The following is a 13,789-nucleotide window of genomic DNA, read 5'->3' as shown; positions in this document are numbered from 1 at the left end:
CTGTTCTGAACAAAACTGATCAGTCATGTCTCATTTTCCCCACTCCAAGTCTAATAACAGTGTCTTGAGTAATATCTGATATCATGGATTATTTTCATCTCCCTGTGACCTACATTCATTTATTGAGCTCGTTAATGCCAATCTGTCAAATACTCTTCACTTACCAAATGTGATTAAAAATTTAACGTCGAGATGTCGAGATAAATTCATTTAGGCGAAAAATGAAAAGTAAACTTTTGCATTCAAGGAAGTCAGTTCAAAGCCATCGAAGCTTTGTTGGATTTAATTAACTGTCATCTGGTAGACAAGTTAATTCGCGCTTTGCCCTCGTACTAAGTCTTTTTAAAACGTAAGGTGAACATTCTTTTTTGAAAAACAGACCAATCTATAGCTATAATTTTTTAAAATGTCCATTTGCTTAAGCTTTGGTATTTTAGGCGAAATTGATCTCACCAACTTGATATCCATTTTTCCAAATTTACGAACACACTTGGATCAATATTTACTAAGCAGAGACTGTAATTTTCATGGAAACTCGCTGCTTCCGTTTTAATATTCGAAATAATCATGTCATTGCTGTACATGTCTCCTTATTGTAAAAAATAAGATGTGACCTTCTTTCATTTGCTATATTCGTCCACAGCGACCCTTCAGCTAACCCAGTTAAAACTTCAGCTGGGACTTCAATTCCTATTCATCGACAAGAACTGCTGGAAACGGCAATATTTCGTGCATAAATATTTGCTCATGTGCCTTCGAGAAGAAAACCTTTAAGTCCTCCGTCAGGAAAGGCAAACTGTTGAACCAATAGGAAGTCCTCTCCAAGCAAACAGAAGATATATGAATGCGAACAGTGCATCTGGTAGATAATTTCTTGGGTCATGTTTCAGTTGAACAATTGGATTCATTTCTCTCTTCTTTTTCGTCTGGTCTCCCGGCTTAACTAGGTAAGTATTAGGTGAGAGGCTTCTAGTTTCATAAAAATCTTCGTTTAAATTAAGATACTCACTCAGTTCTCGTCTTATGGATAAACCTTTTTTGCGAGGGCCAACTAACAGCCCACACGCATATGCTGAAGCTACAAAAAAAATTAACACCACTGCGAACGCTTAACTCCAAATTTCGATCTTTCGACCCGGTGGGTATCCATTTTGGCAAGAATTGAATGGTTATATCGCCTGTTTAGTTAGGGTAAAATGCATATTGTTCCTATAATTAAATAATACAGAATTGCTTTTCTTGGTTTAAACGACGAGCTCAGTGAATCTTTTGTTAATATTGGCTGGGAACCAAACGTGGGCGAACGTTGAGTGACCTGAGTTGGCACAGTCAAATTTTAGTACCCTGTCTTAGCAGAATTATAAACGATGCTGAGGCGCGAGCTTTATGTTACTATGTCATTATTATTTTTTTGTTCCCCTCACGGTTTGAATAAAGTCAATTTGCTCTTTTTAATAACATTTCTTCTCTAAATTTAATTTTGGCAGTAAGATCTGTTTGCAGACATATTGAAAGTTTATGCACCGATAGTGGATCTAGTATTACAAAAAGGAAATTTAATTTACTACAGCGAGCGGCGAAACTCAGCCATTAAATCATTTATATACAAATAAAAAAGTTACCGACATCTTTGATAGAACAGCGATACAGATAACTCAGAAAAAAAATTAATTAGGCATGGTAAATAACACCGTGTCGTTTTGTTTAGAGCTAGTACGATTTCGTCCATTTTGGTCGCAGCCATTATAAATCAGGGATAATTTTAAAGAGGTGTTTGTACATTTCACTCTAGAAATTGAAAGTTTATTAAAACACTTAAAAAGTTCGCCTTAATTATATTTTAATCATTTTAATCTCTTTTTCCTTCGTTTAATCTGTTTACAAATTTGAAACTCTTATAAATTGTGTTGGTGTATATATGTTAAATTGATAAACTAAAAATTGGCGCTATGGACATAACGTTTTACTTGCATTCGGCAATTGTTTGATAATTTTGTACATCTTATGTAGGGCTCGCAGAAATGCAGGTCAGTTTATGGTTTTTCAACTAATTTCTAAACATTAAAACCGCAAACTGCCCGCCATGTTGTTGAACTCAAGCTAACTCATCTCTTGAACATGGCGACGATGACATCACATCGTGGCACACGAGGAAACAAAAATCCTTTTCAATGCTTCTCTATTTTTCCTGTTGTTTTATTTTTAAAAGCAAAACACCTGGAAACTTTGTCTGGATATGAAAATTTCCATGCTCGAAGACCCATCAGCAGCGCGAACCGGATATATCAATTGTCTTCTTCGGTTCCACTACCACTATAGTTTGATCTCCTACGGTCCGAAGTCACTTGTCCTTCCTTAATTACCACTCCTACCTTTCCCCATGCAGCGAACGACATCGGACCGTCTGAGAATCAAGCTACTAGCACCATACATACCTAAGCATCCGTTACAGTGTGGGACATCACATTCTGTTCCTTTAGTGGAGCAGCGTTGTGTGGCGATTAAAATAGCGGCTGTAAAAGAGTCGGACTTGACGGACTAATCCTAACATGTTTGTGATAATATTGATTTTGACTCCCTCCTTCGCATGAGTATCCAACGCATAAAACATTTGGTTAAGGATTAAAATTTGGTTTAATACCAACGAATAAAATAACAATTTCTGTTTTTTTGTACACAGAATGTCTGGCTTCACTTCATTTTTGATGATTTTTATATTCCTGCCATATATTCAAAGCCTATACAGCAACGAAGTCTTCCGTTCTTCATATTTAACTCTCTGGGATGACCACGTTTTACTAGGCCATGTGATATCATTACACCCTGCTCGAGGAGTTACTTCATGTGCACAAGGCTGCTTGTCTAACCCAAGATGTCTTTCGTTTAACTTTGGAAAAAAATCCAATGTGTGCGAGCTGAACAATTCATCTTCTCAATTCTTAAAGCATCTCAAAGACTTTGTGGGAAGACCAGGCTTTGTTCATGGCCACTGGATAACTGTCGGGGCCGTCATGCAGTTTGTTTTTACAACGCTAGGTGCGCAAGGACCCATGGGGCCAACGAACACATCCGGGTACTTAGGCACATTACTTGAAGGTAAAGTGCAACTAAGCAATGGAATTCAAGAGTGGACAGTTCCTTATACAGGAACATATTTTATTGAAGCTTTCGGTGCTTCAGGTGCAAATGGTACATGTGACACATGTTCAGGGTGGAAACGTGGAGGCCTGGGTGCAAAAATTGCCGGCTCCTTTAAACTTCAGCATGGGCAAACGTTAAAAATATTAGTTGGACAAAAAGGGCGGGTCAATTTTGACTTCCCACAGAAACCAGGGGGTGGAGGTGGTGGCACCTTTGTTACACTTATGAACAATTGGCCTTTGATTATTGCAGGAGGGGGAGGGGGAGCCAGTATTTCAACGGACGGAGACCCTGGACAAGCAAGCCAGGAAGGAACAAGACATGGAGGCAAAGCTGGCTCAGGGGGAAGAAGATCAGATCCAAATATCGTTATGTCTGGAACTGGAGCGGGACTCTGGGGTGACGGTGAAGGTCTGCGCGGAATATCACTCAGCTTTCAGAATGGTGGTTTTGGTGTTGACCTTTTTTCAAGAGGTGGGTTCGGCGGAGGAGGTTATGGAATGGTGCTCCCCGGAGGAGGGGGCGGATACTCTGGCGGGGGAGTTGATAACACGGACATAGACAAAGGTACTGCAGGAGGTGGAGGCTCCATAAACAACGGTGCATCACAGATAAACGAAGGCGGCGTTAATGAAGGAGACGGCAGGCTTATTATCACATTGATGAATTAGAAGCACAGCTTGATGAAAAATCATTTCGAAATTAACAACAGTTAAAAGTTCTTCTTTGGACAGTTGGTCAACATATATAATGATCTGTATTCTTTTAGGTGTTTTCCCTTTTCTATAAATAATACCGTGTCGACACGGTGACAGAGACATTTTAACTGAAGACTTATTTGCAAACTGAAGAAAACAATCATATGAACAAGGAGTTAGCGATAAAGTCTGTACGTATGTGAAGAAGACTCACTAGGAAGAGGCAAAAAAAGTAACAAACATGCAAACTGTGAGATTATCTCACAGGAAAGTGTTAATGTCAAGGACCATACGACTTGAAGGCACCGTGATTAGTCAAGCTCTCGCGAGTGGCTATACATCGCCTGTGTAGCTCAGCAATTGTCCGATCGCTGCGGGAATTTGGAGTCACATGGTGCGAGGTCTGTTACGAAATACGTGATGATTATGCATTTGTCGATCGAAATCACGATTGAACTCAATTTGAAACAGTCAAGCACTATATTTCGTTTTATTTACTGACCGGTAATTCACTGCTTGCAGAAGAAGAACAATGCTATTCACAGTTATCTCTTGGCCAAGAAAAAGTGAAGACGAGGGCATGAATTTCTCTTCTGTCGCGCGTTATGCACAAACAGAACATTCGGTTAATTAGGGTAAATAAAGGAAATCTACGGACTCCGATTTAACATTCGAATTCGAAAGAAATTGAATGGACTGATGAGAATTCTACATTTGATGTGGTGCGAGAACATCAGTCAACCTGAAGCGCTCAAACAAACTGCTGCTCGATCAAATTGAAAATCTAAAGTTAACATAGTCAAACTTATAACTTCTCTTTTATAAACAAGTGATAGTCACAGATTAACGGAATGTGTTCTCTTGATTCGAGGTAATTTTGTGTGCTTTAAATCCCGCGCCCGCTTTACGCGACTGTCCGCCGCGGTAACCGGTCGCTTTGCAGTCGTTCGCAAACGACAAGTAGCTTTGTACTAGGGGGTCATGGAATGGTGCTTCCTGGAGGAGGTGGCGGATACTCTGGTGGGGGAGTTGAAGATGCCACGGACCGTATAGGTGCTGCAGGAGGTGGCGGCTCCATAAACAACGGTACATCACAGATAAACGAAAGCGGCGTTAATGAAGGAGACGGTAGGCTCATTATCACATTGATGAATTAGAAGCACGGCTTGACAAAAAAATCATTTCGAAATCAACGTCGGTTAAAAGGTTCTTCTTTGGACAGTTGGTCAACATATATAATGATCTGTATTCTTAGTAGGGGTTTTACCTTTTCTTTTATAGGTGTCGACACGGTGACAGAGACATTTTAATTCAAGACTTATTTGCAAACTGAAGTAAATAATCGTATGAACAAGGAGTTAGCGATAGAGTCTGCACGTATGTGAAGAAGACTCACTAGGTAGAGGCAAAAAAAGTAACAAACATGCAAACTGTGACATCATCTCACAGGAAAGTGTTAATGTCGAGGACCATACGACTTGAAAGCACCGTGATATGTCAAGCTCTCACGAGTGGCTATACATCGCCTGTGTAGCTCAGTGGTGGTTTCAGACTACCAAACGAAACTATACTGAAGTAAACACCGAGTATAAGACTTCAAATAAGTAGCAACTAAACACCGCAGATGTGAAACAAAGATTTCTAAATGGTAATGAGGCGCAATTAGGCATCCCTCGCGGGAGGGCTGCTTGTCGTCTCCCGTAGGCGGTGTAAATTACGGGATTTGGGTGTCACTTAGGGTATTGGGGGCAAAACGCATGTTGTTGTATATTTTTAGTTTAATGGAAAACTTTACGTTATAGGCTCTAGCTGCCAGTGGTGGCAAATAGAGACTTGGTTGTCTAGATAGCCTTGCACTGTACATGACATTTTTCTTGAAATAAACTTGCACGACTCATTGTATAGACTACTTGGGGGGTTATGGATCAATTATATTTTTTTACTATTGCGACCTTTCAGGAGGGGTTTCCACTGTTCGAGTTGTTCGAAAAAAGAATAGCTCAAACAATAGAATTTTTTATTCCTGAGCTACAACAAATTTACATATTATTCAATATTTCTGTTCGTTTTTGATCAGTATCATAGGCCTACTCTGAGACCAAAAGTCGCCGTAACTTTGGGCGACCTAAGGCGACTTTAGGCGATTTTAGCTTATTTTGTCCAAAATTACGGGCGATTTTGGGCGACTTTAGGCGATTTTGAGCGACTTTGGGCAATTTTATGTGACCTTTTAGGCCATTTTAGGTGACCGACCTAAGTACAGTTGTGGTATACATGTACATGGGAATCATCATGGTACACCATAAAGCATTGTTACAGAAAATATCTATACTATCTATAAAACAACTTAAAGTGACTTAGGGTGACTTTAGGCGACTTAGGGCGACTTTAGGCGACTTTGGGCGATTTTGGGTCCCAGAGTAGGCCTTATCATGTTTCTTTAAAATTTCATGTCAAAATAAGAAAATGGCACAAAAATGACATTACCTCCTGTAGTGTGCTGGTGGCAAGGACGTCCAACAAGCTAGAACCAAATACAACCAGCTTAGGATCAATCAACTTAACATGCATCTTTTACCAGTGGTACTGTAAAAGATGCATGATCAGGTACAGTAGATTCCCGGTATATCTCATATAATTTGAACATTTGGTACTTCGAATCTGTCACTATATTAAACTGAAACGTTTTTCCCTTTGGAATTGTCTACTCAGTCTTTCGGCTGTCTCAGTAGTACTCGGCTATCTCCAACAATATGTAGGGTCCTTCGAAAAAGTCTTCACTTCTTACCTAAAAGCTATGGCCAAACGGTAACAGTGGACGCAGGTAGTCGCAAGTTCAACTTGCGTACAGACTTAGGTTGGGTGGCCAAACGGACACGCAAGTTAAATCGCAAGTGCACGCAAGTTTGCAAAAAGTCATTTAAAATGCTATGAGGTGCAATACAGTTTTTGAAGTAAACTGCAAAAATGCGTTGACTTGCGTTCGGTGGCCAAACGGTGAAAAACTTGCCAACTTAAGTGCAAAATTGATCTCGACTGAAGTGCACGCAAGTCCTGGCCAAACGAAGAAGATAGTAGACGCAAGTTTTCAACTTCGCGTCTACTTGCGTTGCCGTTTGGTCAGTGCTTAAGACCTTAGCTGGTATATGGCCCGTGTTGTCCATCACCTGCATCCTGATCTTTTTCCGTTTATCTACAAGCTTCCTTGTGTCAGCTGAGACCCATACCTTTCTGCTTTGCGTTCATAGTCTAAGACATCTGACCCAGTTTCTGTATGTATGTATTCTTAACGGTTTGTCACATGTCTTCCACAGCCGTTTCCTCCGTTTCATCTTGCATGTCTGCAGGTACTTCGAACCTGTTGTGTAGCTTCCGACAAAATTCTCTCTTAACCACTGAATCCTTCAACCGATCAAGGTCTAGCTACCTACTCTGCGATCTTTGGCGGTTTTCCTCAAATCAAGGAGTAAAATGTGATCACTTCCGACATCTGCACCTCTAAACACCGTGTCAGGAGTGATGTTCTCCATTTGCTGTTAATTGTTATGTGGTCTTTCTGATTCTTGGTCTTTTTATCAGGAGGGAGGGAGGGAGGGAGGGAAAGATGACGGCTCCAATATAGTAAAAACCCGCGAGTAAGAACCTATTATTTTTCAGGTTAGCCTAAAAAGGTTCTTACATAAAGGGTTATTAACACAAATTTAGGCTAATTAGGTTCTTAATAGATTCCTAATTTCTAAAGAAAATTTTTTAATATTGTTATAGAGATTTTAGTGGTATTCGGCCTATTCCTTGTATAAAATTTGCATACCACATAAGTGCTTATGTAAAAATGAAGCAATAATCATTAAGAATATGACATGATATACATGCACAGTAATGCTTTGTCCAAACTTATTTCCCAAAAGTAAACATTTTTAATCAATTTGTCACCCCTGATTGGAGTTGTTAATCCTTTTGGCTTCCTCGTCCGTCTCATTTATTGTATTATTTTAAGCTTGTAATATTTGTAGTCAAAGGCGTAGAACTCAATGCGACAAAAGCTTTTTGCTCAAATGTAGTTGCATCGTGTAAAGTAAAGGGTGCTCATAGTCCCTGATCACCACTAGGGATAGGTTTACAATCATGTGGAAAAAAAAGAGCTGTTTTGGCCCGTTTTTGTGGGGTTTCTGTATCCGATTAAACGGTAGAATAGTTTGGGCGTTCTAGCTTTTGCAATGACTGACAGCTTTAAGACGCACTGTTTGAGCTGGACTACAGTAGTAATCAAGATCGTTTAAAATTTCTGAGCATGATCTCAACTTTTTACAAAATTATGTGAAAGGCTAAAACCACGACGAGACTTCTCGATGTGGCGTCCGATTAGAACTCGATGAAGGGATCTTTTAGGTGACCTCAAGATCCTTGCTTACTTAAAATGGTCCGTTTGCAATGTAAAAAGTAAAAGAGAGTTATATACCGTAGCCCAGTTATTTAAGCTAGAGTTGAAAGCTCATCTAAGTTTTATTTCAAAAATAAAAAAAACTGACCATTTTTGCTGCTAATGTTAGCATAAAATATTCGATGTTGACATCAATCCTAGATTTTAGAAATCCTGCTTTGCTGAAAACTTCTGCATCTGCAATCAGTAATTAATCCATTTATTTTTAACTTCACTAGCCAAAAAAAACTGAGGACAAATCAGATAGAACTGGTTTTGAAATATGTATCTGTGTACTTTCTCCTTTAATCAATTACATGTACTTTTGTACAGGCAAAATGAAGTACGTGCTCGAAGCTAAAATTTAAAAACAGACGCAGGTGACATCGAGACGATAGCATTAAATCTTCCATCATCCCGTCTAGTGATTGACAGATCCGTTTACTTTCGTTTAGAGCTTTAGTGCATTTGAGCAAACATTGCTTTTTATTAGTGACAGCGGAAAGGTCGCTAAATTACATTTCCTTGTGATATCATTATTTTTGAGCATAGTCAGATTGTCATTGAGTCGCTGGCTGACAGTTCAACGGCGATAAAAGAAAAGTTAAATCCATTGCCAGTTTGGATGTTTCACAAATGTTTAATGGAATGAGTAAAGCTGAATCCAAAAGGTAAGGAAATATTTTGCAATTTCAATTTAATCATTTTCTGAAGTGTGATGTTTATAGGGAGTAAAGATCAAAAGAAAACTTTAGAATACATATCTTGGCTGTGTGCGTCTGCCAACAAGAGTAACCGGAACAACTTGGAATTCAACCAAGCTTGACTTCAAATTTCTCAAACGCAAAATAAATTAACCAAGTTCAATTATTAAGTTTTAAGTTTTTTGGGGTAGGAAAGTCAGTTCTTGTACACTATACTGAGATGTAAGGATACAATATATGCTTCGGATAACAAAAGGCATAAGTTACACAACATTTGTTAATGGTTGGTTTTACTAACGTTAACAAACAGACAAATGGCAAATTCGCTGTGAAAATTCTTTATTTTCAAAGAAAGCGAACCCGGAAATATGAACCCGAGAATAAATAAGAGCAAACTGCGTTAAACTGGTTATGAAACCGATAGACTTAGACCAAATTTTTTCACGTATCATATAACGAACATCGCAGAATATAACGAAGTAAGTTATGTGAATCAAGCGAGTTCGTTAGTGGTTAACAACTAATTTCCGAGTTTCGTTCTTGATCTTTAACCCAAGTCTAAATCTTATCCGTAATATTCTGCTGTGCTTACTTTTTGCACGCGTGTTCGAGTGAACATTAATTTATCAATTTTTTTTATTGTTTTGCTGTATGCAGTTTTTACAAAGTAAGCTTTACTTTAATTACTTTTTGACATAAGAATTGCTGTGAAATGAAATATCTTATCTATTTTTCTGACACTTCTATGCAAATTAAAAAGCCACGCAAATTTTCATGTCGCTTTAGGAAGACATTTTTAGTTGAAAATCATAATCATTAAGATTTCAAACATAACCTTTAAATGTTACCTCACAACAATAATTAAAAACATGATTAAATCAACTAGGCTGTCTTTTGACGTAACCGGGAAATACAGTGGACGATTTGTCGAAAAGCTTAAGTAACCCGGAATATCTTTCACTGCAATGCAAAGTCTTAGATCACGCGCGCACTTATGCTAAATGAAAACATTTAGCTTTTAGCACGTGAAAAGCCAAAGCCTTCTAGTCTAGCTTTCAAAGTCCTGCAATTAAGATATCCCTTTCTTTTTAAAACATCGTCTTTAAAGTAGAAAGGTTATTCTGTTGAATGACGAATTCTAAGTGTGAAATATATCGTTAAGCAATAAAACAATCGCATGTTGTTACGCAAGCAAAAGGCTAGGACATTTTACAGATAATTTTCAGGCTCAATACAGTTTGAATTGCAATGCGTACAATGTTTTTTTACTTGATATTGGTAATGACAAACACTTTAAAAGGATCGCATTTATTATCTGTTATCTTCCTTGTCTTCATTTAGAATGGAAAGCTTTCAACTATTTAGAATATATTTGCGGAGATGCATTTAATGTTACGCACTTGTAAGATTGTGTCATCGTAGTTGTTTTCGTTGGGTATCCTCGAAAGGTAGCAAGATATATATTCAGAAATTTGGCCATCGGATTGATGAAACATTCCTTTCAACTTTTGATTCTGGCGACAGAAAGTCAAAATGGAACGGGCGCGATACCACGCATTTTTTTTTCCAATTTTTACGCAATCATTTCGTTAAAAATGATCTGTCTTCATCGCAGGTGTGCCGTGTAAGAAGAAATGTGAAAACACATAAGAAAATCGTGTGTTTTCGAATGAAAATCTTGTACATGTGGGTAATACCCAAGTGTCTCAAGAAAGATATCATAGACTGAACGAGCTAGCTACTAACATGATTATTAAATGTGGTATTCTCAGGTAATGTACGAAGGTCACGAAGGAGAATGTCTGTAGATACAGAACTGTAGATAGAGAAAGAAAGATTGTACATTTTAGCCAGGTATTTTAAATGAGAAAGATGTTAATTTATCTGTCAAAAGCGTGGGGCCGGACACAAAAAAATCAGTCAAAAATGGTTCCCGTCGGGCACTCAGATTTTTTCTTTGTCCCACGCTCGTGACAGAGAACGTTTGTTGTCCTACAGTTAAATTGCTCGGGAGTATTGAGTTCAAACGTTCTTGACATAATAACTGCGGGCAGTTCGTGGACGCAAACTTCCGATAGCGTGTGAAACAGAAGGTCGCGCCCCCTTTAAAAAGCTTTAATCGGTAAAGACGGAGGCCGAGGTAACGGTCACGTATTATAAACAGCAGAACTAAAAAAAATTGCTTAGTTTTTTTATACAAAAAAAACTGATTAATTGACGTAGAATAAAGCAAGCCCAATAAATAAATGTTTTTTGCAGAACACGTGTAGTAGGTATTCGAATTTGGAAAGTCGTAACGGAAACACCGAGACACTTTTTCGATTTAACAGTAAAGTCGGTTTCACTGAATATTCAAATTTAGTAGGTGACTATTATTACTGTAAGCGACAATTAACTTTCAGGTCTGCGATCGATAAGAGATAATTTATTTTCCCTTTATCCGAGCATCAAGCGAGAGCCGGAAATACGTCTGCGTTCGCAGGATAAGCATGCTAGGAACCAAACGGAGTCTCGCAAGAACTGACTGGCGGGATTTTCATTTTGCAGGGAGCCAGCACGCGAAAAATTAGACCTAAAACAACTTGGTCCATTTACCAACAAATATACGCATGTCTATGTTGCATTGGCTGAACACATCACCCTTAGTACATTGACTCGCTCCGTGTTTAACATATTCATGACACTTATCACACATCGGTCAGAGTACATTTCACAGATGACGTCAATTGTACTCTAGATTGTAATTAGAAAACACGCAAGGAAATTATAATTTAAAGCGGTTCCTGTCTTCATAATACATGAAATAAATTTAATTAAAGGTATTTTTCAATTACTGGTAACACGCTCGTGCGTTTTCTGTTATGGGCCTCGCTGGATTTAATCACATTTTACCATTACCAAACTCAGATCATAGGTTTCCTTCAAGGTCTGAATAAAGTTTCCAGTTTCATTCTTAGTTTCAATCCAGGAAATTTAACTGTTTTGATTATTTCTGTTTCCTTGAAATCGAAGAAAAACAAAACAACATAATAACTACAGCATATTTCTTATTTCTTCTTTAGCTATCAAGTAATGCTTCATGTAATCTTTGCTTCGATTCTTGTTCCATTCTCACTGGCTCTGACTCGTTCTGACTTCCGTGCTTCGTCATTGATTGACACTCAAGAAAACTTTGCGCTGTTAGGACACGTGATAGCCAGTCACGTGACCAAAGGAATTACAGCATGCTCGCAGCTTTGTTTATCCAACACAGATTGTCTCTCATTCAACTTTAGACAAAACCCACAAATTTACGATGAGGGTTTATGTCAGCTTAACAACAAGCGGTGCCAAAACAACAGAAACGTAAAACTAACTCCAGTTGAAGGAGTTTACGGAGAGTTCATAGACGTTACAATTGAGCAATACATATTTACTACACTGGGAGCACAAGGCAAAGATGGCCCAACGAAATCACAACTCGATGGCTACAATGGCACTAGTCTGGAGGGAAAGGTCGACATCGCCAATGGAAAGCAGCTCTGGGATGTCCCTTTCACCGGGACCTACATTATAGAGGCCCTTGGCGCCTCCGGAGGTAATGGCACTTGCCAAGGCTGTGTTGCATGGAAGCTGGGAGGACTGGGCGCCAGAATAAAAGGAACTTTCTTCTTCAGCGAGGGAACAAAACTCGTCATTGTCGTTGGCCAGCAGGGTCTCCCTATCGATCAATACGAACAACGCCCTGGCGGAGGGGGTGGGGGCACGTTTGTAACACTTTTCGACAGTACAAAGGTTATCATAGCTGGAGGTGGAGGAGGAGGGGGGTTGGGGAAACCAGGCTATGGGGACGGCGACCCGGGGCAAGCTACAGAAAATGGCACACGCTACGGAGGGTACGATGGCATTGGAGGGTGGCGATATAACACACTGAACAAGACTTTTGATTCTGCGGATATCAAAGCCAGTTCAGGGGCGGGATATAAAGGGAATGGTGACACCCTCAATGTCGGCGGCAATCCGGCAAAAAGTTTCCTCTCCGGTGCTACAGGAGGCTATCATTTTGCTGTTGAAAATGGAGGATTCGGCGGGGGAGGGTTTGGGATGACTCATGGGGGTGGCGGTGGGGGATATTCGGGTGGTGGCGTCGTCGGTACTAGAACATCAGGAACCGCCGGGGGAGGGGGCTCGTATAATTCTGGTTCTTATCCAATCAACGAAGCTGGGGTGAATGAAGGGGACGGAAAGGTAGTTATTACACTAATAAATTAACTATTACACTAATTGTATGATTATTCAATTTCTCGCAGACAATCCTTTAAAGCTAATTACACAGGGCGAAGCTTATAGAACCCATCATTTCCAACAAAAAGTTTTTCCTCCTTATAAAGGAAATTACATGTTGGTATAATTAGCTATTTCCCAGATTGTGTCGAGTATTTAAAAAATTGTATGTCTGATATTATCTTGAGATATAGGTATAGAGTAGTTTTAATTTGAGTCTGTCGAGCTGTCTGCCACAGAGTTGATTTGTTAAACTTGAAGAATGGCTGGCTACCCTTGGGGAGAACAATAGAACAAACAACATGAATAATGCCCCTAGCCCAAAAACAGTAGCAACACTAGAGGACAAGTAGTAGAATTTCAAGCTTACGAGTGCTGCTACTCTAACGTTCAGTTTTCCAGAAGATTGTGCGGTGGGGTGGGAGGGGGTGTGTGTTAAAGTTTAAAGTATAAATAATAAGCGATTTAAACTTCGTCTTGCTTATGTCAAAGTTAATCTTAAGTGATAAAGAAAGTAGAAGGATTAATAATTATGCATGTGATGTATGGATGTGAAAACAGTG

General features: G+C 39.2%; 2 protein-coding genes across 2 annotated transcripts; both read left to right on the top strand.

The window, feature by feature from the left end:
• The first annotated feature begins 127 nt into the window (after positions 1–127).
• Positions 128–5,744, top strand: LOC144645532 (uncharacterized). The gene is made up of 3 exons (XM_078505111.1): positions 128–349; positions 644–947; positions 2,681–5,744. Exon 3 carries the CDS (start codon positions 2,682–2,684, stop codon positions 3,810–3,812), a length of 1,131 nt encoding a protein of 376 aa, XP_078361237.1. The 5' UTR covers positions 128–349; positions 644–947; position 2,681; the 3' UTR covers positions 3,813–5,744.
• Positions 5,745–8,598: 2,854 nt separating this feature from the next.
• Positions 8,599–13,782, top strand: LOC144646022 (uncharacterized). Its single transcript, XM_078505540.1, has 2 exons — positions 8,599–8,930; positions 12,026–13,782. The coding sequence occupies exons 1-2, from the start codon at positions 8,896–8,898 to the stop codon at positions 13,212–13,214; spliced, it is 1,224 nt and encodes a 407-aa protein (XP_078361666.1). The 5' UTR covers positions 8,599–8,895; the 3' UTR covers positions 13,215–13,782.
• The last annotated feature ends 7 nt before the right edge of the window (positions 13,783–13,789 follow it).

This window comes from Oculina patagonica, chromosome 3, assembly GCF_052425735.1.
Source record: "Oculina patagonica isolate OP01 chromosome 3, crgOcupat, whole genome shotgun sequence".
In the NCBI taxonomy this organism is placed as follows: domain Eukaryota; kingdom Metazoa; phylum Cnidaria; class Anthozoa; order Scleractinia; family Oculinidae; genus Oculina; species Oculina patagonica.
This window is presented reverse-complemented; position numbering and strand designations above follow the sequence as displayed.